Here is a 24,403-nt window from a genome sequence, read left to right on the forward strand (position 1 = left end):
AACAAATAAATCACCTCAGACAATATGTAAAACAGCAGAAAAGGAAATCTAGAAATTCAATCAAATACATTAGGAATTTAGATTTTTAAAGAAATAGCATTCAAGTAAACAAGGAAAGTGGTATTCAATTTGGTAACTATCTTTAAAAAGTAAGTTGGGAAAGGAGGGAGCTAGAGAGATGGCTCAGAGGTTAAGAGCACTGGCTGTTCTTCCAGAGGTCCTGAGTTTGGTTCCCAGCACCCACATGGCGGCTCACAGCCATCTATAATGAGAACTGGTGTCCTCTTCTGGCTTGCAGGCACACAAGCAGGCAGAACACTGTACACATGATAAATAAATACATCTTTTTTTTAAAGTAAGTTAGATTAAAAAATATCACATTACATATGAAACTAAAAACATGAACCCACTATAGACAATCACTAGCATTAGAGAAAAAACCTGAGTCATATTACAACACAAAATTCTTGTCAGAAAAGAGTAATACCACTGTATAAAAACACAATCTTCAGAATGAAAAGTCAAGAAAAATAGGACTAAAAGTTCAATAATTAAAGCAATGGTTCCCAATCTTCCTAATGTTTTAACCCTTTAATGCAGTTCCTCATGTTGTTCCCCAACCATAAAATTATGTTGTTGCTACTTCATAACTGTAACTTTGCCACTGTTATGAATCGTAATGTAAAATTTGTGTTTTCCAACCTTCAACCTCCAGAGGGATCATGACCCACAAGTTGAGAACTGATGAGTTAAAACAAAAAGATAAATTCCTCTAGCACCAAGTTTCTATAATTAAGACCTACTCTGTAACAGGGACAGGAGGTTGGGGAGGAATGGCCATTTAAAGAGAACTGGAAACATTAATTACATTCAATTCACATATGGGAATGACAAGCAACAAAATACCAGAAGAATAGACTTCGAAAAAGCAATGTTTTAAATATTGAAAGTAAGGTATAGAAAAGTGTAAACAGCTGGGCAATGGTGGCACACCTTTAATCCCAGCACTCAGAGGCAGAGGCAGGAGGATCTCTGTGAGTTGGGGGCCAGCCTGGTCTATGGAGTGAGTTCCAGGACAGGCTCCAAAACTACATGGAGAAACCCTATCTCAAAACAACAACAACAACAACAACAACAACAAATAAACAAATAAGTAAATAAATAAATAAATAAGAAAAAAGAAAAGTGTAAACAATATGCTACCATTTGCAAAGAAAGAGGTTATATACATGGATTGTTACAAATAAATACTACATATGCATAAGTATAAACTAACAATTATGGTTACTTGTATTAGGAAGCCTTAGCAGGCTCCACGTAAAGGAGAGACCAGGTCAGAAAGGAATTCTCTGATGCCTGAATCATGTTCGTCCAATTCAAAAAAAGCAAAGAATTCTTAAACTAAATATGCTTTGTAACTAAGAATCACATTACAAATTCAACAACAAAATAATAGCAATAGCTAGCTTTACTGAATTCATTCTGTTCCATAAACTAGGCTAGCTCTCCTATTACGTGGAAGGCTCTCACTTTACTGAAAACCCTGAAGGGGGCAGTGGAGCTAAGCAGGTTTCCTAAGACTGCTAAGCAAGTAAGTCGATGAGCCATTATTTAAAACTAAAATATTCTACTCTAAAGCTCACACTTCTAACCACTGTGGAGGACTCCCCTTTGTAATGAAATGCCCAGAAACCAGATAATCAACTCATCATTTCTCTAAATGCCTAGTGTTACAACCACAAACTTCTATGCACTTTCCATATGATTTTCTGTAAAACTCCACCATAGCTTTTTTTTAACCTCTCAACAGCCTTGGTTGCAACCCAGTTCAGTTAGTTCCCTTAGCTCACATTCTGCACTCTACCCTTCCCAGCTTATTTTTCAAAGACCACTATTTCAAAAAGCTTCGAAATTCCCCAAATTCCCACACTCATGCCTTTGCATCCTTCTAATATCCATTCAAAGAAATCCTAACTCAGAAACAGATATCTAGCTTAAATTTAATGTGAAGGCTTAGCACAAAAACACCTTAATTCATACCAAGAATGTAAGTAAAAAAGATTTTTTAAAGATACTGATGATACAGAAATTTAACAGTAACTTTTAAATATATATGACAGTAAGGGATCAAAGTAACAAAGATTAGCTAGGCGTGGCATTGCACACCTTTGAAGCAAAGGCAGGTGGATCTCTGCATTCAAGGTCAGCCTAGACTACATAGCAAGTTCCTTATCTCAAAACAGAACAAAATAAAAACACAAATGCTAGGGAGATGGCTCAGTCCACAAAGTGCCTGCTGCACAAGCATGAAGATCTGAGTTGAGTTATCTAGCACTCACATAAAAATGAATACATAAATAAAAACAAAAAAATGTTGCTGTGGCCTATTTCGAAGTCCAGCACTGTAGGGACAGGCAGACTCCTGTAGCTGTGGCCAGCTAGCCAACCTAACTAAATCAATGAGCTCCAGGTTTGGGGAGAGATCCTATTTCAAAAAATAAAAATAAAATAAAAAGTAAGGTGGAGTGAGACAATCAATATAGACCTACAGCCTCCAAATGCAATGTATACACACTCATATAAACACATACACATCACATACCCCCCAAAAAGAAAAACATTTATTATCTGTACTGTAAGGAATTCTCAGTCTATATCATTGTGTTAATTTTAAAATAACATCCACCAATTAGTTCTTCATTCTTCCCTTCAAAGAGTTACCACCTAATTCTCTCCCCACTTGAGTAATAGATCAGTTTGAAGGCCTGCTTATGAACTGAGCACGCCAGGTGTTATGGCAGGTCTTTCTTCTGGGCTGGGGTGAAAATTGCATTGTGGCATCCCCCTTGCTTTGTCTCTGTCACCTTTTAAATCATATTCAACATCCAAGAGCACTCAAGCAGCATCATGGAGACTATGCTAGGGCAATGAAATAAGGATGCAAGGCAATGGCTAACAGGGAACTGCCGAGTCTTGCAAACACTACATATGTAAATAAGCCTTGAAGCAGCTTCTGAAGTCCAAAGAGAACCCAAATTTTATTTCCAGCAATCTGACCACAATCCCATGAGAGATAGAAATATCAACTAACGTGACATATAAAAAGCTTCAAGATCATAAATGCCTGTTTTGTTGCTAAATGCCCAGGTAACGTGTTACTCAATAACTATAAATTGATTTTTCTCAAAATTCTACTTCCATTTTTAACCAAGACTTGAAATTAGTTATAATCAAGGGGGGGGGGGGGGCATTTTAATTGTACATGAGAAATTTCATGAAAATGTCTTTTCAAAATGTACTTTGGACTAGAGAAATGATTTGATGGTAAAGAGCACTGGACATCCTTCCAGAGGTAACAAGATGGCTTCCTAAATTCTTACAATGATCAGCAGTGAGTGCAAGTGCACGCACTTCATGACTGGAAAGCAGAACTCAACACAAAAAACCCAAGGTGGAAGAAGAGTTGACACCAAAGGAAGATTCCAGCAAAAAGGAGAAAATGAACATGAAACATCTGAATTTCCACCAGATTAACTGCTTCAGTGACTTTTGACAAATTATCCAGATCAATATAGTCATTCACAAAATTACTTAAAAGCCCAAGATTAAAATATCAATATTTTAATAAACCTTAATACAACTGGTAAGAATACATTTTTAGCTTCCAACCTTGTGGAGTTGTAAAGGTCCAGCTTCCTACCCCTGGAAGCACAGGAATGGGGCAGCGAGAGGGGTCCCTGCATAAAGGTAACCCAACAAGCGATCTTCTGACTGCCACATGCACACAAAGGCAAACATGCAAACATACATACACACAAAAGAGAAACATTTTGAATAATGTAAAAAGAAAGCATAGGAGTAGCTATTAAGAGCATTAGTCTCATCTAGATAAGGAGGAAATTGTACATATTAAATGAAGAAATTAAAAGAAATGGAGAAAGTCAATAAAATTCTTGAAAATAATTAAACTGACTTAATAATTTAAACTAGAATCAGACTGAGCCTAAAAAGAAAAGCTGCAAGCAATCGTATAACATGCTTATCATATTTGTATTTTAACTTAACAATGTCAAATTGGTAATGACAGTACAGAAAACACTGGCATTCCACTATAGTGTCTCCCTGGCTGTCCTGGAACTCACGCTGTAGACCAGGCTGGTCTCAAACTCAGAGAGCTGTTGGATGAAGGGCATACGCCACCATACCCAGCTTCCACTACAATATTTTTAAAAGATATTTGAGCAGGGTGGTGGTGCACGCCTTTAATCCCAGCACTCAGGGAGGCACAGCCAGGCGGATCTCTGTGAGTTTGAGGCCAGCCTGGTCTACCAAGTGAGTTCCAGGAAAGGCGCAAAGCTACACAAAGAAACCCTGTCTCGAAACCCCACCCCCCAAAAAAGATATTTGCTGTGGGATGTCCTGTATGCTGTGAATATATGTTGCTATGATTGATTGATAAATAAAACACTGATTGGCCAGTAGCCAGGCAGGAAGGATAGTGTAGGTAGGACAAAGAGAGAATTCTGGGAGGTGGAAAGCTGAGGTAGAGGCGCTGCCAGCCACCGTGATGAGAAGCGAGATGTAAAGATAGCAGTAAGCCACGAGCCACGTGGTAACTTACAGATTAATAGAAATGGGTTAATTTAAGATGTAAGAACAGCTAGCAAGAAGCCTGAGCCATCAGTCCATACAGTTTGTAAATAATGTAAGTCTCTGTGTGTTTGATTGGGCCTGAGCGGCTACAGGAGCCAGGTGGACACAGGAATACTCCAGTTAGATATTTGTCCTGTTCAATTATTCTGAACTTTCTAAAATTTCAGTGGAAGATAACTGATGGAATTTAACCCAAGCTTCCATTTTCAATAATATTCAAAGAGAGGAGCTGGAGGTTACCTGGGGTGGGAATTAAAATTTAAATATATTATCTCAATAGCTTTAGAACACAGTAATAATAACCCACATCTGTTCTGACTATTTTTTATTTTTATATTCATGAAATAACTAATTTGCATCAAAGTCATAATTCTATATTCTATACTTAGGATTACTCTTTCAAAAACCAAAATTTTAAACTGGGTGGTTGACCCACGCCTTAATCTCAGCACTCTCGTCTGAGGCCAGCCTGGTGTACAGAGGGAGTTCCAGGATAGCCAAGGAACTCTTGTCTCAAAAAACAAACAAACAAACAAACAAACAAACAAACTACAACCAAACAAAGAAAAAACAAATTTCATTGCAAAAGACATAATACATGGAATATGAAATTTAATTACTATAGCTTATTATACTGCTTCATTCTACTAAATAAAGCAAAAATATTCACATATAATTAATTCACTTACAATAAAGGCTATTAAAAATTATGAAGCACCGCGGGAGAAGGGGAGGGAGGGGGAACTGGAGTTGGTAAGTAAAATGGAAAAAAATTTAATAAATAAATATATTTAAAAAATTATGAAGCACCTGCATTGCAAAATTAAGATTATAAAACATTTATACACTCTTTACATAACCATCAAAATCCATTTTTAGATATATTAATTGTAGATTTCAGTGATATTTTCACATATGCAAATGTATATATAATCTGATCATATTCACTCCATTTCCCTCCCTCGATATATTCTCTAGTCTCCTTTTACCAGATACTTTTACAGGATTACTTTTTAAATATAGATTCTGAATTAAAATGGGAAACCAGTAATAATTTATGAGTCCAGTTTACTTCGCTTAACATACAATCTTCAGTTCTAGCTACCTTCCTACAAATGATACAATTTTGTTTACCTTTATTGTTGACTAACTTACTGCTTTACATAAATAGCAAATCATCCTTTCATCTCCTAATGAACATATAGGCTGATCCTGTAATACGGCTATAGGGAGTATTTCCAGTAACGGGGCAATGCAAGTATCTCTACTGATTTTGATGGTATACCCAGGAATTGTACAGGGAGATCAGACGGTAGTATTACTTTAGTTTTCTGAAGATCTTCCATACTGACTTCCTTAATGGCAAGACTAATAATACATATTCCTTCTAAAACCTATCCCAATCATCAGAGCCAGCATTTCTTTTTGTGGTGTAAATCTGCATATTAGTTCAGGTATGTGAAGTAGAGGAGTCAATATTGGGTGTCATCTCTGATTACTCTCCATCTTATTTTTTAATTAAAATATAATTACATCATTTTCCCTTCCCTTTCCTCACTCCAGTTCCTCCATGTGCCCCTTTTTCTTTACTGCTACACACACATATATAAACACATTAATAATGAATTCAACCTAATGGTCCATTTAATATTAGTTGTATGCATATGATTTCAGGACTGACCACCTGATACTCAAAACCCACCTAAGAGATTCATCCTCCAGGAAAGCCTAATTCTCCTGCTCTCAGCATTCCTCTATCATTCTTTGTCCAGGGGTAGGGTCCCATGAGATTTCCCCTGTCCACTTTAACCTGTCTAGTGTCGTTCCTAGCTCAGTCCCTGTTTAGCCACCCTGTTGAAGCATCATGGTTGAGGCTTTGCTGTCATTTCTAGGAGTCACAATCTCACAGCAGCTTCCGGGACTCTCTGGCTCTTACAATCCTTCCATCCGCTCTTCCAAGATGTTCCCTGAACCTTAGATGCAGGAGTTGTGTTATAATGTAACCACTGGGACTCAGCACCCCACAATTAGTTCTCTGCATTTTTTAGAAACTGCAGTTTACTGAAATGGTCTCTGTTGCAACAAGAAGTGTCTGTGGTTAGGGGTGAGAGCTACGTAATTAGGGATTATTTCTGAAACCAGTTTTACTCAAGGTTTCAGTACACAAGCAGAATGTAGCCATTGTCAGAATTCAAACAGCCTTGCCAAGCGCCATGGCATAATACAGCAGATGGCAACTAATATTCAAGGTGCCAACCCACCACATGAATAATTCTCTGATGGAGGAACCTCATTAAGCATGGCTGTGGGGCCATAGACTCTGGAATAGTTTGCTTCTGTCTGTAATTTCTCATGTGCTATTACACTTTTCCACTAAACAGTTAGGGGAATTTCCCCCAAAGCCTGTATTGTAATGTGTTCATCTCAGGAATATATCCCATCTACTAGGCACATTTATATCTGTGGATGGTCAGGAAGATGATTTCTTCCTAAAATTTATAATTGTAATGAATAAATAATAGGGTATTTTTCATAACTAGGCCTATTGTTTCACAAGGACTGTGAGATACTTAGGACCTATTTTATATCATAGCTCAGGCGAACATAGGAAATTAGTTGTATTTCCAGCTTTAAGACAGCTGTATTTAAAGCTTCAGAATGATTTAGTCCTTGAACCCACTCCTGACCTCAATTTGTGAAACTATATTCTGGCTTGTCAAGGCCACAGAAAATAACTTGACTCCATAGCCCCAAATGAGGCCTACAGATGTTTTTAGATAATTAGAAGTTACACACAGGACAGAAAAATATATTTTAAGATTTAAAATGCTTTTAATGTCACTGTGCCTTGGAAAATACCAAGAGGGCTTATATTAGGAGATTTAAGGTAAACCTGAGTTCCAACTAAAGCATTTTACTATGGAGTCTGAGAAAGCCTGGCATTTCTGCTAATCACAAAAATATTAGTTTAAAATGTTACTATACTTAGAAATATAGGATATATGAACAAATTCCTTATTTTTCTTAGACTCCTCAGTAGTTTAGTTTTATAAAGCTATCTCTCTAATTAGGTAACTATGACTGGTTCTTTTTTTGAAGCTGCAGCTGTGAGATTAAAACCCATCAATTAGGAAGCTAAGATTTATTACATGTATGTTGTCAGGATGACTCTGTTTCTTATGAAATGAAATATGACCTTAAACGCAATGCCTACATTCAACCTGAAAGTTTGATAGATATTATAGCTGTGTAGAACAAAAAAGAGAACTCAACATGAGAGAAAGCAATCTTCAAAATGTGTATGAGTTGTTTCCCTATTCCCTAAAAATCCCTCGGATAAAGTCTTAGCTTCGGAACGCTGTGTATTCTTTGCAAGCCCTGTGTGTGGCCTTAAAGCTGGTTCTCTTAAGGCTGCAATACAATCCCTAGCCTAATTCCCCTAGTTTTCACTGCTCATGTCTCTTGGCATTCTGGTCTTCTGAACCCAACCAGAAAGGCCTCTCAAGCACTGCTTACAGCATTCTGCAGCTTCACTGGCCTGCAGTTCCAAACTTTTCTACTTTCTTTCAACAAACCAGTACATAAGGCTTACAAAGCACATGAGCAGGATTTTTGCAGCAACAGACTTGTAGATGTAACAGTCTTGTTAAATAAGACACAGAACCAATTGCAGAGTTAAAAACCACTGAGGTCAGAGCAAGAGCGGAAGATCTTACCCTTCACTGCTTCTGCTATCCTTCCTCTCCGCAAGAGACCTACTTCTGTGAGTCTTATCTTTTTTATAGACTTTCTGTTCTGTTTTCTCATTGGTTGTAAACCCAGCCACATGACCTCCTCGTCACTGCCTGTTTGCACAGACCTCCAGGTCTTCTATGGTTGGTATTGAGATTAAAAGTGTGTGTCTGCCATGATGGCTGTGTCCTTGAACACACAGAGATCTACCTAGCTCTGCCTCCCAAGTGCTGGGATTAAAGGCGTGCCCCACTACGGCCCAGCTTCTGCTCTGGCTTGCTCTGACCCCAAGGCAACTTTATTGACATACAAATCACATTTCAATACAAATAAAATATCACTATACAGACCCACTTCTTGAAAATCATTTTTCTACATTAGTTATTTCCTTGATCCTGTGACTAAATTTCTGAAAAGAAGCAATTTAAAGCGGATGCTAATCTGGTTCCTGGTTTAAAGGACAGTCTCTCATGGTGGGGAAGGTATGGTGGTAGACAACATTGTGGCAGCAAAAGCAGGCAGCAGCTGCTTGCTAAGATCTCAGGAGATCAGGAAGTCTGAACTTCTTTTATGAACTATTCAATTCAGTTGCCCATTTACTGGTTGGATTATTTATTCTGTGGTGATACATTGTGTACCCTAATAAAATTTGCCTGAAGATCAGAGGACAGACAAGTCACTAGATTAAATATAGAGGCCAGACAGTGGTGGCACATAGCTTTACTCCCAGTACTTGGGAATCACACATCTTTTTTTTTTTTTTTTTGGTTTTTCTTTTTCTTTCTTTCTTTTTTTTTTTTTTGGGGGGGGGGGGTTGAGACAGGGTTTCTCTGTGTAGCTTTGCACCTTTCCTGGGACTCACTTGGTAGCCCAGGCTGGCCTCAAACTCACAGAGATCCATCTGGCTCTGTCTCCCGAGTGCTGGGATTAAAATTTTTTTCCTATTTATTATATATACAGTGTTCTGCCTGCATGTATCCCTGCAAGCCAGAAGAGGGCACCAGCTCTTATTACAGATGGTTGTGAGCCAGCATGTGGTTGATGGGAATTGAACTCAGGACCTCTGGCAGAGCAGCCAGTGCTCTAAACCTCTGAGCCATCTCTCCAGCCCAGGAATCACACACCTTTAATCCCAGCACTTGAGACCTCTTGCCTTTGCTTGGGAATCACACAGGACTTTAATCCCCGTACTAAGAAGGAAGTGATATAGCAGGACGGAGAAAGGTATATACGGCGTGAGTGAGGGGACAGGAACTAGAGGATTTTTCGGCTAGAGGCTTTCCAGGCTGCAGTGGCTTGTTCCTTTGTCTCTCTGATCTTTCAGCAGTTACCCCAATATGTGGCTCTGGGGCTTTTTTATTAAAAGACCATTTTAGATTCGTGTCATATTGCTCGTCTGTGTTTGGTGGTCTGAGTCCTTTACGTATTAGGTATCCACCAGATATACAAACGGCAGCAACTTCTCCTCCTCTGAGCTGTTTCTTCACTCTACTGTTTCCTCTGCTGTACAGAAGGCTTTTGATTTCGTGCTTGTTATCCCGAGCTTGTCTTCAAAAGCTGCTGCCTATGACTAGATCTTGAAATATTTTCCCTGTTTTCCTCTAGTATTTCTAAGTCTCAGCTCTTATAATGGGTCTTTTTTTCACTTACTTTTTTATGCCACATAATAAAGGGGGATCCAGTTTTATTCAAGTGGCTAATCAGTTTTCCATACATTGAAAAGGTGTCATCTTTTTAACAACAACAAAAAAAAATTTAACACCTTTGTTAGGAATAAGATGGCCATAGCTGTGTGGGATTGAGCTCTGTAGGTACTGTACTATTGTTGACTGTGGCTCTAAGTATAATTATAAACCAGTTATTGTTATACCTCCATTTTCCCCTTTATCTCAGGTTGCTCTGACTTTTCATTATCTTTTTTGCTTCCAAATGATTTTGTGGGATTTCTCTTTTAGTTCTGCAAGAAATGTCAATGGAATTGTGATGCCTATTAGATTAAATCTGTAGATTACTTTTGGTAATGTACTATTCTTGCAATAATATGGTCCATCTGTAAACACAAGTACTTTTTGTCTTCTATGGTCTTTCTTCTCAACTTACATTTAGTGTTTTACAGTTTTCACTTAATCCACTCACTGCCAAAGCTTATTACAATTCTTGTAATCGTAATTCTTGTAACTATAATAAACACATAATAAATAACTAACTCAAAGCCTACCCTCATTAACGCACCCCTTCCAACACGGCCACATCTCCTAATCCTTTAAAACCACTACAAAGCCCAAAGCAAAACTCAACATTTGGTACATATTAGTTCTTATCCCGATTCACAAATGAAGAAGAGTGTTTCCCACTGACCACCAGTTTCCTCACATTCTACTTCACTACAAAAAAAACTAAGGTAATCCATTTTTTTCAGGAACTAAAAGGAAAGAGAAAGACTAGGAGCATCCTGTCATGTCAAGAAGAAAAGGCAAAATTATCCAAGGGAAATGGTTCCCTAGACCAAAATATAAAGGCAAGGGCTAGAAGTAAAGCTCAGAATGCAGCATGTTTGCCTAGCATTCAAGAAGCCTAGTGTGAGGGACAAATAGGAAAGAACTGGGAGGTGAGTGGGACTTTGGTACATGATGTGAAATTACCGAAGAATCAACAAAGAATTACGTTATTTTTAAAAAAAGAAAAAAAAAAAAAACAGAACAAAATATAATATGTAAATGTACAAAACTATTGTAAAATAGAAAATGAGCAATGTCACTAGAAGACAATTCCTTTGTCACTCATCCATCAGCTGGTGATTTCCTCATTACAAATGTATAGACAGGGGTTGGGGATTTAGCTCAGTGGTAGAGCGCTTGCCTAGCAAGCACAAGGCCCGGGGTTCGATCCTCAGCTCCAAAAAAAAAAAGTATAAACAACCCACTATAAATCAAATAAACAGATTTTTTATATGTATCTAAAATTGCTCTATATAACTGTGTTATATAATGTGCTCTGAACACACACACACACACACACACATACACACACACACACACACACACACACAAATAGATGTAATAAAAAAAAGTTTTGTTTTGAGGGCTAGAGAAATGACTCAGCAGTTAGGAGCATTTGCTGTTCTTCCAGAAGATGAGGGTTCAATTCACAGTAACAAATCTGATCACAGGAATTTATAACTCCAGGTCCCTCTTCTGGACTCCAATGCCAATGCCCACACATGGTGCAAAGACATAAATACAGGCAAAACATCTGTACATGTAAAGTAGTATTTTTTAATATAACTTAAAAACTAGGTATTTTTCAGCTCAAAAAAAAAAAAAATCTCAAGGCTATTAATCTTTAGATTCTTCTAGGAAAACGGATGTCCTGACAAATTGGAATTACAAGTCAAATTACAAGAAGGCATTTGATTAACTTGTCAAGTACAGTAAAAAAATATTTAGGAATTATCAGCGCGGCAGTGGTGATGCATGTCTTTAATCCCAGCACTCTGGAGGCAAGAGGAGGTGGATCTCTGAGTTCGGCACCAGCCTGCTCTTCAGAACTAATTCCATGAATTCCAGGGCTACGAAAAGAAACCCTGTCTCAAAAAACCAAAATAATAATAATAGTGACAATAATAATTTAGAAATTACTAGAGAATGAGCTAGCTAGAATTAAAAACCCTGTTTGTTGTCTTTTAAATACGCTATCCATTCTAGCCCACTCAGTACTAACTCTATTGTTAGTCCTTCCTTGAAGCAGTCTAGTGGTAGTGGAGGGAGGAGAAAGAAGAGGAAGAGAAGGAGGGACAGCAGCAGCAGCAGAATGAACTCCAACGTAACTGGGATATCTAGGTCCTTGTCTGGGGTTATTTCTACTTTACTCACTAGCAATGTACTCCTGGGTCAGCATCTTCCTTCTCTCTGAGCCAAACCTTCACGTGAGCCTTCAGAGACACTCCAGGTCCAAACTAGATCAGGAAGGCAGTGTATGCCTGTGTCTGTCTCTCTTCCGCACCTATACCCCCTCCTTCCTCCTCCTTGCCACTCCCTATGACCTCAAATTTTGGAACTCACTGTTGATCAGGCTAGCCTCTGCAGCCCAACCCACCCCCAAGACTGCTACGATTAAAGATGTGAGCCACCAAGGCCAGCACACTTACAATCTTTAAAAATCACACACAGCAAATCTCAAGATGTATACTCTACATTTAGAAGAGTTGTTATAAGGAACATAAATTTATCTGCTGGACTGCTAGGTTTTTAATCACCCATTTTTTTCATTTGTAGTGAATGACTCCACTTAAAATTTAGTAATTTTTCATAGCAATATTTGAAAAAAGTAACTTGAAAACAACAGGGGGAGTGCAGGAATGGCAGGATGCAGAAAATTTTGGAAACTCAAACCAGGCTATAATTTATACTGATACATTATCACCTTTCACTTCTTACAAAAATGGTCTGCTGTAAGAAGACAGGAGAACTTGCTGACCATGATAAAATAAGTTTACCTGAACTGCTGTATTTAAGAGCCAACCAAGTACCTGGCCTAGCTTTCAAGCATCTTCTTTTTTTTTGTTTTTTTGAGACAGGGTTTCTCTGTGTAACAGCTCTAGCTGCCCTGAATCTTGATTTGTAGACCAGGGTGGCCTCAAACTCAGAGATCCACCTGCCTCGCTCCAAGTGCTGGGATTAAAGGCGTGCACCACCACACCCTGCTCAAGTATCTACTTCTTAATAAAGTTTTCAACAGCCACATTACTCAATTCCTAATTAAATATGTACCCATTGGAAACTACATAAGAGAAAATGTCCATTGCAGAAGTATTTATATAAACAAAGTATAGAAAGCAACCTAAAGATAAGGACAAAATGATGACATAAACCATGGGATAGTAAACTGGATTTTGGTCATTTTAAAAAGTAGAAAAACTATGTAGGTACTGAGTGTGCAAGGACAAAGTGTGAAAAACACTTTGCTTTTCATTCTAAAGAATTCAAGAAAGTTCTTATTCTTGCTGTACAGTGATTAACTTAAAAAAATTTAAGGAGCTGTCTAATTTTTCTTAAACATTATTCACCTGCTATGGCTTAGATGTCTCTACTGATAGTGAAAAATTAATCCTCACTGTGAAGTATTGAGGTGGAAGCAGGTGGGCCTTTGAGAAGTAATTAGAATTAGATGAGTACCCTAAGACGGGTCCCACACAATTGCAAAAGCAGCTTTTTGTCCTATGGCAGGCTAGCACACCATGGTGAGACTACATGGCAAATAGAAAGTGCCCACTTACCTCACAGCTGAGAAGCGAACAAGAAAGAAGAAAAGGAGTTGAGTTCCCACTATCCCCTTTGAGTTCACAAATCTGAAGCAAGCCAAATGTTTCAGAAAATGAGTTAATAATAGATAGATATCAATTATAGTTCTAAATACTAATAACAGATGCAAAAATGAAATCTTTAAATGCTAATTATAAGACATGGAAACAATCTTTTTTTTTTTTTTGTAAAACCTCACCAGTGAAAACTATAAAATATTGCTTATATGTGAGTAAAAATTTCAGAAAGGTGCACTAGGAAACCTCAAACTTACTCCACTGTTTACAAACAGAAATCAAATTAAAAATAAGCTTTTTCTTGGTACAAATGATTATTTGAACATTGTCCTGGCTAGTCTTATGTTAACTTGACACAAGCTAGTCATCTGAAGGGAGGACCCTCAACTGCAAAACTGGGTGAAAGCAGGCCAGCCTTAGTGTATTTTCTTAATTAGTGATTAATGAGGGAGGGCCCAACCTATTGTAGGCGGGGACTTCCCTGGGCTGGAGGCCCTGGGTTCTACAAGAAAGCAGGTGGAGCAAGCCAGTAAGCAGCACTCCTCCATGGTCTCTGCATCAGCTCATGCCTCCAGGCTCCCACCTAGTTGGGAGTACCTGCCTTGGCTGTGACTGTAATTCAGGATACGCAAGCCAAATAAACCCTTTCCTCCTCAAGTTGTGTTTCATCATAACGTTTCATCACAGCAATTGTAACCCTAACTAAGGCATACACTAAAAATAATTTTTTTCTCACAAAAATAAGTTAGTAAGAAGGTAATAGATTTGGTAAGAAAGGTTTATCATCACCCACTTCAACTCATTCATTCTCTTTGGAAAGAAATAAGAAAGGAAACCTGGGAAACTTGTTCAAGCTTGACTTAGCTATTTTCAACACATATACACCAAACAAGGTAATATATCCATTTTGCTCCCAATAGTTTTCCTATCTTGTGATTTATGGATGTTAAGTAATTTTATTTGAAAAGTACCATAAGGCACACACATAGACAAAAAAACAAAACAAAAAAAAAACCCCACTAAATTTAGTAACTCAAAATTCAAATGGAAAACTGAAATAGGATTCAGCAATAAAATATGGTCTTGAGAGGCATTTATCAAGGTAAGGAAATAAAGTAAGTAATGGGCATAAATATCATGGCCAATAATTAATTACACAGTATTAACTCTTCCACTAACCAAAATTAATATATAATTAGAATTATTACTTTTGTCTAGCTCCATTTCTAGCTGCCTTGCACACACACTCAACATTTTCTTTAGTAAAAATGAACTCATCAGTGCTCTGTCAAAAAAAAAAAAAAACTAAACTATTTTAACTAAATTTAAGCTTTAAACTTCAAATCTTAGCCTGGCACAGTGACAAATGCACGTTAATTCCAATTTTGGGGACGACTAAGACCAGCCTGCTAGGAAAAAACAAAATGGAAAAAAAAAAAAAATCCTAATTCTGAAGGTACTATGAAATAAAGAGGATTCTGGTGAGATTTCTAGGCAGCTAAAGGTGCTTGCCACCCAGCTTGATGACCTGAGTTCAATTCCCAGAATCCATAAGTAAAGAATCCACCCCTACAGGCTGTCTTCTAATGGCCACCATGTGCCGGTGCCTGAGCACACACAAGTAAGCAAATACATGTTTCCATAGTGAAATAAAAAGGGAAATAGGCCCAAAGAAGTATTTTTAATGCTACTCATGTCAGCTACTCTAAAGGTAACACAGTGTGTAATTTTATACAAACGAGCTGGTCATTCAGATTTTCAGTCAACGAAGGTCTATGTCACACACATTGTACTAGGTGCTACCTAGAACAAGAAGACAAACTATAAAAGGCAAAGTTGGTTTTCACCTGCCAGATTTCAAGAATGATGCTAAAACAAGTAACAGTTAACTACTAAACATGTATGTTGCTTGTGATGCATGTCTTAAATTATGAAAGAGTGATATAATTATGGTTGGAAAGAGTCAATCCCCAACTAGATAGATCCCAGATAAGTTCATGGGAAAAATGGATCACATCAGATCTCTATTTTAGTACTGACATACAACACATATACATATAAACAATCTAAAGTCAAGAAGCACCACCACACAAAGCTTCAGAATCAAAATGCCTTCTTTTAGAGTCGGGCACCATCATTTAATGGCTATATTCACACAGGACCACTGTGGTGATATATTGTATTCCCTAATAAAATTTGCCAGAAGACCAGAGGACAGAACAAGCCACTAAATAAAATACAGAGGCCAGACAGTAGCTGCACATGCCTTTAATCCCAGCACTAGGAAGAAAGTAATATAGCTGGGCGGGGAAAGGTATGTAAGGTGTGAGGAGACAGAAACTAAAACCCTTTTGGCTAAAGGCCTTTTCAGCTGAAAAGCTTTCTGGCTGAGAGCCTCTTTTCGGCTGGAGAGACCTTTTCGGGTGGACCCCTTTTGGGTGAGGACTCAGTGGATTTCAGTAAGAGGATTCATGGAGTTGGCGAGGTGAGATGTGGTAGTGGCTTGTTCCTTTGTTCCTCTGATCTCTCAGCATTACCCCAATATCTGGCTCTGAGATTTTTACTGAAAGACCATATAGATTTCAAGCAACAGACTGCGGCAATAGAATATGGCCTTGAGAGCCATTTATCAAAAGGAGATAGGAAAGTATATTCATAGCTAGTAAGGTGTGCTACTAAATAGTCCTAAGAGTTCACTTTGTCATCTTTAACAGAGGAACCCAGTTCATATTCAATAAAGGCAAAATGATCAGCGTAGAATAAGCTGTCAATGAATTTTTACTATTTAAAAATTGGAGAAAAGGGGCAAATATAAGCAATGTGATAGAGAATCACAAAGAAAGTTTAGCTTTGCAGAAATTAGATGCTCATAAAAACAGGAAGTGGAAACTAGCAAGAATGCAATTGTAAGAAAAGTATGGGTATAGTTTTTGCTATTTTTGCTTAGTTTTTCTTCCTTAATGTGCAAACTAACTTACTATGCCAAAGAAGCTACTCAACAGTACGAAAAAATTAAGAAGAAAATCTAATCAAGGTTTAGGGTAAAAAGATCATTGTGTGCCAGGCAGTGGTGGTGCACGCCTTTAATCCCAGCACTCAGGAGGCACAGCCAGGCGGATCTCTGAGAGTTTGAGGCCAGCCTGGGCTACCAAGTGAGTTCCAGGAAAGGTGCAAAGCTACACAAAGAAACCCTGTCTCAAAAAACCAAAAAAAAGATCATTGTGCAAACACAAAAGAACAATTTTTCCATAATTTAAGATTAAAAAAAAGTAAATCTTAATGAGTTTTTTTGAAAAAGTACTTATTAATAGCAAATATAAGCCAAAAAAAACAAAAAGTACTACAAAAACTCCAAGGAAGTATCTCTCAAACTGTACGTAATGCTTTTAGAACCTTAGAACCTTGTTCCTTTTCAAAGGGGTTACAGTGAATGAGTCTAATAGTTTAAAAAGAAAAGTAATGCCAGGTGTGGTAGCATATGCTTTTAATCCCAACACTCAGGAGGCATAGGCAGGTGGATCTCTGTGAGTTCAAGGCCAACCTGGTCTACAAATCAAGTTTCAGGACAGCCTGGGCTGTTACACAGAGAAACCTTGTCTCTAGAAAAAGGAAAAAAAAGGAAAGAAGGAAGGAAGGAAAGAGAAAAAGAAAAAGAAAAAAGAAAAGTATACCATCATGGAAAGAAAGTATCACCCCACTACCATGCAGTATCATACTCCATGCACGGCTCTGGAGCTGTGCATGTTCTACTCAATCTTCCTAAGGCTGTGACCCTTTAATACAGTTCCTCAACCATTAAATTATTAAATTATTCTCACTGCTACTTCATAGCTGCAATTTGCTACTGCTATGAATTATAATGTAAATATGTCTTCCAATAGTTTTAAGTGACACCTGTCATAGAGTCATTCGACCCCCAAAAGGATCAAGACCCACAGGTTGAAAACTGCTGCTCCAGAGTATAAATAAGGCTTGAATTTAATTGACTATGAGCTAGTATCTTAACTTCAACTTCAGTGCCTCACTGTCATCATCACCTGCAAAACAGAGATAACACTCATCAAATAAAGGGAATAAAAACACCAGCAATGCATGCAAATGTTAGTGGGCGCAGTAGGAGTAAGCTATGTGTGGTCAATCAAGCAGTATTGAAGGAAGGAGGGAAGACAGTAGACTCTTAGATGTGTCTCATTCTCTTCTAACTGTACAAGGAAACAATTCTCCCCAATTCTATCAGTAAAGAAAGGGATTTCGAGGAATCCCTTCATATAAAAAAAAAAAAAAATCTGATTTTTTAAAAATTACCACATAGGGTAACAAGCCCACAAAAAAATTAGTGAAAGAAACTTTTTCTATTTAAAACAAACAAACAAACCCTAAAGCCTTGTTGGAAGAAAATCACAGAGAACACTCTAAGATTTATTTACAGACTAGGACTTTCTGAAAAGTACTCTTAATAATAGCAACAGAAATAAGCCCAAGAGTTGACATATGAGATTACCTGAAATTAAGAGGTACTGCAAAGGAAACAATTACCAGAGTGAAAAGAACCTAGAGAACAGGACAGGGTTAATAACTAGATTGCAAAAAGGACTGCAAAACCCACAAAGTATTCAACCAATAAATGAGAAGATAGTTCTCAAAGGAAGAAATACAAACGGCCAATAAATAGCCTTAGCCATCACAGAAACAAATTAAAATGCTTTCAGGAGACTGGAGAGATCAGTAAAATGCCTGCCTTAAAAGTATGAAGACATGAATTATTAGAGCTTGGGCCGGGTGGTAGTGGTGCACGCCTTTAATCTCAGCACTCGGGAGGCAGAGCCAGGCAGATCTCTGTGAGTTCGAGGCCAGCCTGGTCTACAGAGACAGTCAACAAAACTACAGAGAAACTGTTTCGAAAAACAAAACACAAACAAAAAAAAAATTGGAGTTTGGGTTTGGGGTGGTGAACAGGTAGACCCTAGAGCTCATTGGTCACCTAACCCTAGCCAAATCAAGGGTGCTTAATGAAAAACTTTGTCTCAAAATATCAAGTGTACAGCAGTAGGAAAAGATACTTGATAAGGACTACTGGCTTCAAGATTCTGGCTCAATCCCAAGCAGAATGGAAACAAAGGTCAGCCAGGCAGTGGTGGTGAATGCCTTTAATCCCAATGCTCAGGAGGCAGCGGTTCGAGGTCAGCATAGTCTACAATGTGAATCTTAGGACGCCAGAGAAATCCTGTCTGGGGAGGGGGAGAGAGAGATAGATAGATAGATAAGAAAAGAGAAGGAAAAAAGAAAAAGGAAAAAGGAGAGGAAAGGGGAAAGGGGAAAGGGGAAAGGGGAAAGGGGAAAGGGGAAAGGAAAGGAAAGGAAAGGAAAGGAAAGGAAAGGAAAGGAAAGGAAAGGAAAGGAAAAAGGAAAGGAGAAAGGAAAGAGGGGAGGAGAGGGGAGAGGAGAGGAGGGGAGGGGAGGGGAGGGGAGGGGGGGGGAGGGGAGGGGAGGGGAGGGGAGGCAGGCTGGAGAGGCTCAGTGGTTAAGAGCTCTGGGTGCTCCTCTAGAGGTTGAGTTCAATTCCCAGCAACCACGTGGTGGCTCAGAGCCTCTATACTGGGATCTGATGCCCTCTTCTGTCTGATCCCCTCTTCTATCATACAGGCATACAAGCAAATGGAGCACCCATATACATATAATACACAAATAAAGAAAACAAATGGCAAGAAATGCTGGTGACCACGTAAGGTAACAAGTCATCTACAGTGGTGGTGGGAATGTAAACTGGTATAGCCCCTATGGAAGAAAGTGTGTAGTTCCTCAAAAGCTTAATGGTTATGACCCAGCTATACCACACTTAGGTATACACCAGAACGACTTTAACTCAACATAACACAGAAACATTTACATCCAGGTTTATTGTTTCACTATTAGAAATACCTCAGAAACAGAACCAGCAAAATATCCAACAGATGAATGGATAAAGAAATGTGATACATTTACAGAGAGGAATATTTTTCATCCATAAAGTATAAAATCATGATCACTATAGTTAGTGAACCAGGCCAGACTCAGAATGAACAAGACTACTTATTTTCTCTCATCATCAGAATCTAAGTGTTAAGTGTGTATGTTCGTGTAAGAGACAGAGACCAAGTGAGCATGTGAAAGAGAGATCTTAGGAGGGAGAGGGTGATTACAGAGGTAAAGGAACACATGATATGTACACTTCAGGAAGACTATCTGAGAGGAGAAGAGAGTGCAATATGGGGAGAGTGGGGTCAAGGCCAGTTAGAGAGGAGTAATAAACACAAAGACAGACAGACAGACAGACAGACACACACACACACACACACACAGACACACACACACACACACACACACACACACACACACACGCCATAATAAAGCCCATTACTTTATATGCTAACTTTAAGGTCGAATCACCATGACAAAGATCCTATTTTAGGGGAAAGGGATTAGGATTTCACATTACCAAAAAGACATTAATAGTGGAGGAAGGGCTGACTAAGCAGATGGCTGAAATCAAAAGACTTCAAGTCTAAATACTTCAAGAGGAAATTTTAATATCTAAATTCTCAATGATTTGTGAAAAAAGAACAGAACTCTGCTACTGTAGAACTTAAAATGGAACAAACAGATGTACACATCTGCCACTGAGGCTGGAAATGCAGCCAAGCTTCCCAGCATACCTGATTCTCCATCACTCACCAACTCACCTACCCTAACCCAGGCTTCCTAAAAAAACTTTAATAACCACAAAATTATTAATGTGACTCAACAAAGTACTGTGTGATCTGGCTCCTCTCCTGTCCCTAACCACTTTTATTCTCCCTCTGTTCTTCCAATTTCGTTCATTTCCTCCAAACAATTTTCTCCCAACTCATTTTTAGGACATTCAATACAGTCTGTTCTCCAAAACCTAGAAAGCTGCTCTTCATCCAAGCTGAGATCTAATGTTACCATTTCAAAGAAGCCTTTCTTGACATCTACCTAATGTATTTCCAAAGCACTTTGGACTTCTTTACCACACACAGTATTGCAATTACTTGTTCAGCATCTGTCTTCCCTAACAAATGAAAACAGCCATTTCATACCTTGCCACATACTATTTCCAACTCTGATTAGTACAGAGTAAGTACTCAAAAATTTTCTAATTCATTCAAAATTCAGGTTTATCAAAAAACAAAAGTGTCATGAATAGCTAAAAACTATATAATGTTCCTTCATAAGGCACTTTCTCAAACAGTATATATTTTATAATTACATGTCAACACTAAGCAAAAAAAAAAAAAAAAAAAAACATTAAAAAAAAAAAAATAAACAACAAACAAACAGACATTTGCCCAGCAGTGGTGGTGCACACCTTTGATCCTAGCACTCAGGAGAAAGAGGCAAGCAGATCTCTTTGAGTTCATGGCCAGCTTGGTCTACAAAGCAAGTTACAGGTCAATCAGAGCTATTACACAGATAAACCTTGTCTCAAAGAGAGAGAGAGAGAAAGAGAGAGAGAGAGACAGAGAGAAAGGAAGAAAGAAAGCCACATTAGAAACCACGACGGTAAATAATTAAGCTTTCATAGATCATCATCACCTAGAAGAATAGAGAACACATGTACATTAGAAAGGGCCACTGTATAGACTCTACTAGCAGAAACTATTTATTGTAATCATGGAAAGTAACAGACATCTGAATAGTTGCTACAATAAGCATGCTGTTGTTTTAATTAAAAAAAACTAGAAGCATACACACTAAGTATCTATGCTGTAGGTTAGTGAAAAAACATGAGATGGCAATCAAGTTGATCTGAAACGTGCCAATTACAAACTGGGCAGTATTCTAAGTTTTTCTTTATATATATTCACTATGTTTCCCTCTTCAAAGATGAAAACACGCACTGAGTTAAGCAACTTATCCAATACTACATACAACTTGTGAGTTAAGCAACTTATCCAATACTACACAACTTGTAGGTGAGTGGCAGTGGCACAGTTCAAGGCTAGTCCTCAGGCTCTGGGGTCCTCCCTCTCACCTGCTATACATGTTACTCTCCAATCCACTGAAAGCAAAGGTCTTTTTTGTTTATTTGGAGGTGGAGGGTACTGAAGATTTCATCTATGGCTCTGCACACCGCATATGCCACCACTAGGCTATCCCCTCCAGCTCTCTGAAATAGAACCTCTCTATCCCATTCTAGTCAACTAAACTGCTAAGACTAACAGCTGGTCACCTTATAACCCCCACTCCAGCCTCCTACACCAACCATCCAGCTGTTAAAACTAACTCTGGGCCATCATACTTGATTTTTCTTTCCCTATCTTCCCCACCTGCTCTATCAGCATGTTTTATCAGATCTATTTGTGAAATACATTTGGTTCTGTCTCCACTATCATCCAATAGTCCAGTCAGTCCTGGTCTGCTTTAAATAACCCATCTTTCTAGTATATGTTAAATAAAATCTGAATTCCTCACCTTGACCTAAAAGCTCCCCTATGATTTGGCCCTGCCTACTTGTAACTTCACTGTCTTTCTCTCTTCTCCACACAAATCAAGGACCCATGTCTTCTAGCAGGACTTTTCATCTACAACAATTCTTTCCTCAGACTATTACACAGAAGAGTCCCTCTCCTCTTTAATTTTGTTAAGTATTACCTGCTCACACAGCTTCCAACAAGTAAGTGCTCAAGATGCCCCATTCTAAGCACGTTTACACGATCCACTACTATTATAATGGCCATAACTGGTCATAGCTGAAATACTATCTTATTGTATCTTGTTAACCTGGTAATGTTAAAGTTCTAAACCCAAAACCTCCCTCAGCACACTGTAAAATACATGTATTTTAATACATGTGTTAAATAGGTGAATTATCTGCCGCTGCATCCAGTTATTGTAAATCAACCATACCGAAAAAAAATTTACCTATCATGTTTTGCATTGAATAAATCCATAAAAAAATCCTAAAAATTCTCAGCCTAAGACATTTCAACGGTTGCACGAACGACTGAATTTCTCCTTAAAGTGCTAAATATCCCATATAGAGAGAAACTTGATTTTTTTTTTCCTTCTCCAAGTGAGTAAGGTGTGAGTGCAAAAGGGGGGTTAAGGTGTAACAGGTGCTAATGTGCCCAGTAAAACCCCCCTTCTGGGCACATTAGCACCTGTTACACCTTCAATCCGTTAAGAGAGATGCGTATGAACCAGACACCACATGGAAGACGTGGCCTTTCTCTAGAGGGGCTGTAAGTGAAACCTGAAGTTTAAACTCGAACTGCCCTAATCCCTAACAAAAGTCATTCATTTCGTTCCAGAAAACAATGTAAAATACTCTATGGCCAGGATGATATTGCGAGCATTCATGAAAATGCAAAGACACCCATGTGAAGGCCCTCAGCAAACACAGATGTACGGGGGAAGTTTGGTATCCCTCTACATGTAACGGGAAAACAAAAGCAGTGGACACCGGTTCAAAGATCAGTCAGCGATAAAAAATACAGCACAGTTCCCCAGCTTTGGCTATCTCGAACCGGGGCGCCAAGGTGGAGGGAGCGGATGAAAACAGAGCCCTGGGACCCCTGCTTTTCGCTCTGGCCTCCGCCACCCGCACACTTGGAGGAAGCCGCAGCGACCTGTGCGTCCGCCGGCCCGGCGGCGGCATCCCCTGCAAGGACAGCTCCCGGGGATACTCACATGGGCTCGAGGGTCTTGCTGAGCCAGGACTTGAGCGCCTCGAAGTTTTCAATGATCATCTTAGAAACCATCCACCGCGGCCCCGAGGCCGGTCACACTGCTGCGCTCGCCCAGGTCGCAGTAGCAGCCGCCGCCGCCGCCGTCGCCGCGCCGCCGCCGCCGCCGCCGCCGCCCCCTCCTCCGCGCGCCGTCCGCGTGGGCCGCGGTGGGAGGTGCCGCTGGCAGGTTCCCGCGAGCCGCGCTCGGCGAGCAGCTCGGCGGGGCCGCCGCAGGCCACGCGCCCACCTGCTACCCGGAGCTGCCCCTCCGCGGACCCCCGGCCCCAGGCTGAGGCGGCGACGGTTTACGCGGGCCCTCCCCCTTGCCCTGCTCCCCAGTGGATCTTCCCGGAGGACGGCCGGACGCGCTTAGACCCAGGCTTCCCTCTCAGCCTCGGGGTGAGGTGCTGGTTGGCAACGCGGCAGAGCAGAGGTGAAGAGAGCGAGGACGAAGGGCGGCTCAATGGGGACGGTTCGGGGGTCTTCCCGGCTTCCAGCACCCCCAAGAAGATGGCTGCCGGTAAATCTCGCGAGAATGCATCGGAGTCTCGCGGTGAGTCCCGGAGCATGCTGGGAAGAGACGCAAGTCCGCCGGACCGTACGCCGAGCAAATGCGGGAGTGTGTTTTGTCTCTGCGTGGGCCGAGGCCTTAGTTCCTTTTCACCCCCTCGGTCCTCGGGATGAATAACCACAAGCGCCGCCTTATTTCACGAGGATGGAAAGGACACTGACTCCCAAACATTCTCCTCTGAGAGGACCGTGCTTGGGTCGGCATGAATGGACAGATGAAAGGGCTCCTTGAGAAGGCGGACCCCCGTTTGCAGGTGTTCTGCACTGTGCAGCCTGCTTTGTTATCTCAGCACCTCCCAGTACCATATTCTGTGTGTGCTGTCCTGTGCACACGATGGGTAAAGACAGACTGCTCTGATACCCACCGAGACCGCCCGAGGATTAGTGTCTTACCCAAAAGTAC

The 24,403-nt window shown here is 39.7% G+C and overlaps 1 protein-coding gene across 6 annotated transcripts in view; it reads right to left on the minus strand.

Moving 5' to 3' along the window:
• Rbm26 (RNA binding motif protein 26) overlaps positions 1–23,972 on the minus strand; it is a 77,712-nt gene extending 53,740 nt beyond the window's left edge. For 5 of the 6 annotated variants that reach the window (XM_036199951.1, XM_036199950.1, XM_036199949.1 and 2 more), the window contains exon 1: positions 23,393–23,971. In XM_036199951.1, the coding sequence (XP_036055844.1) occupies positions 23,393–23,463 (71 nt within the window). In that variant the 5' untranslated portion in view covers positions 23,464–23,971. Of the gene's footprint in view, positions 1–23,392 lie in introns of all 6 variants that reach the window. The other variant, XM_036199954.1, reaches the window with a different exon arrangement.
• Positions 23,973–24,403: the final 431 nt, after the last annotated feature.

This window comes from Onychomys torridus, chromosome 9, assembly GCF_903995425.1.
Source record: "Onychomys torridus chromosome 9, mOncTor1.1, whole genome shotgun sequence".
NCBI lineage: Eukaryota > Metazoa > Chordata > Mammalia > Rodentia > Cricetidae > Onychomys > Onychomys torridus.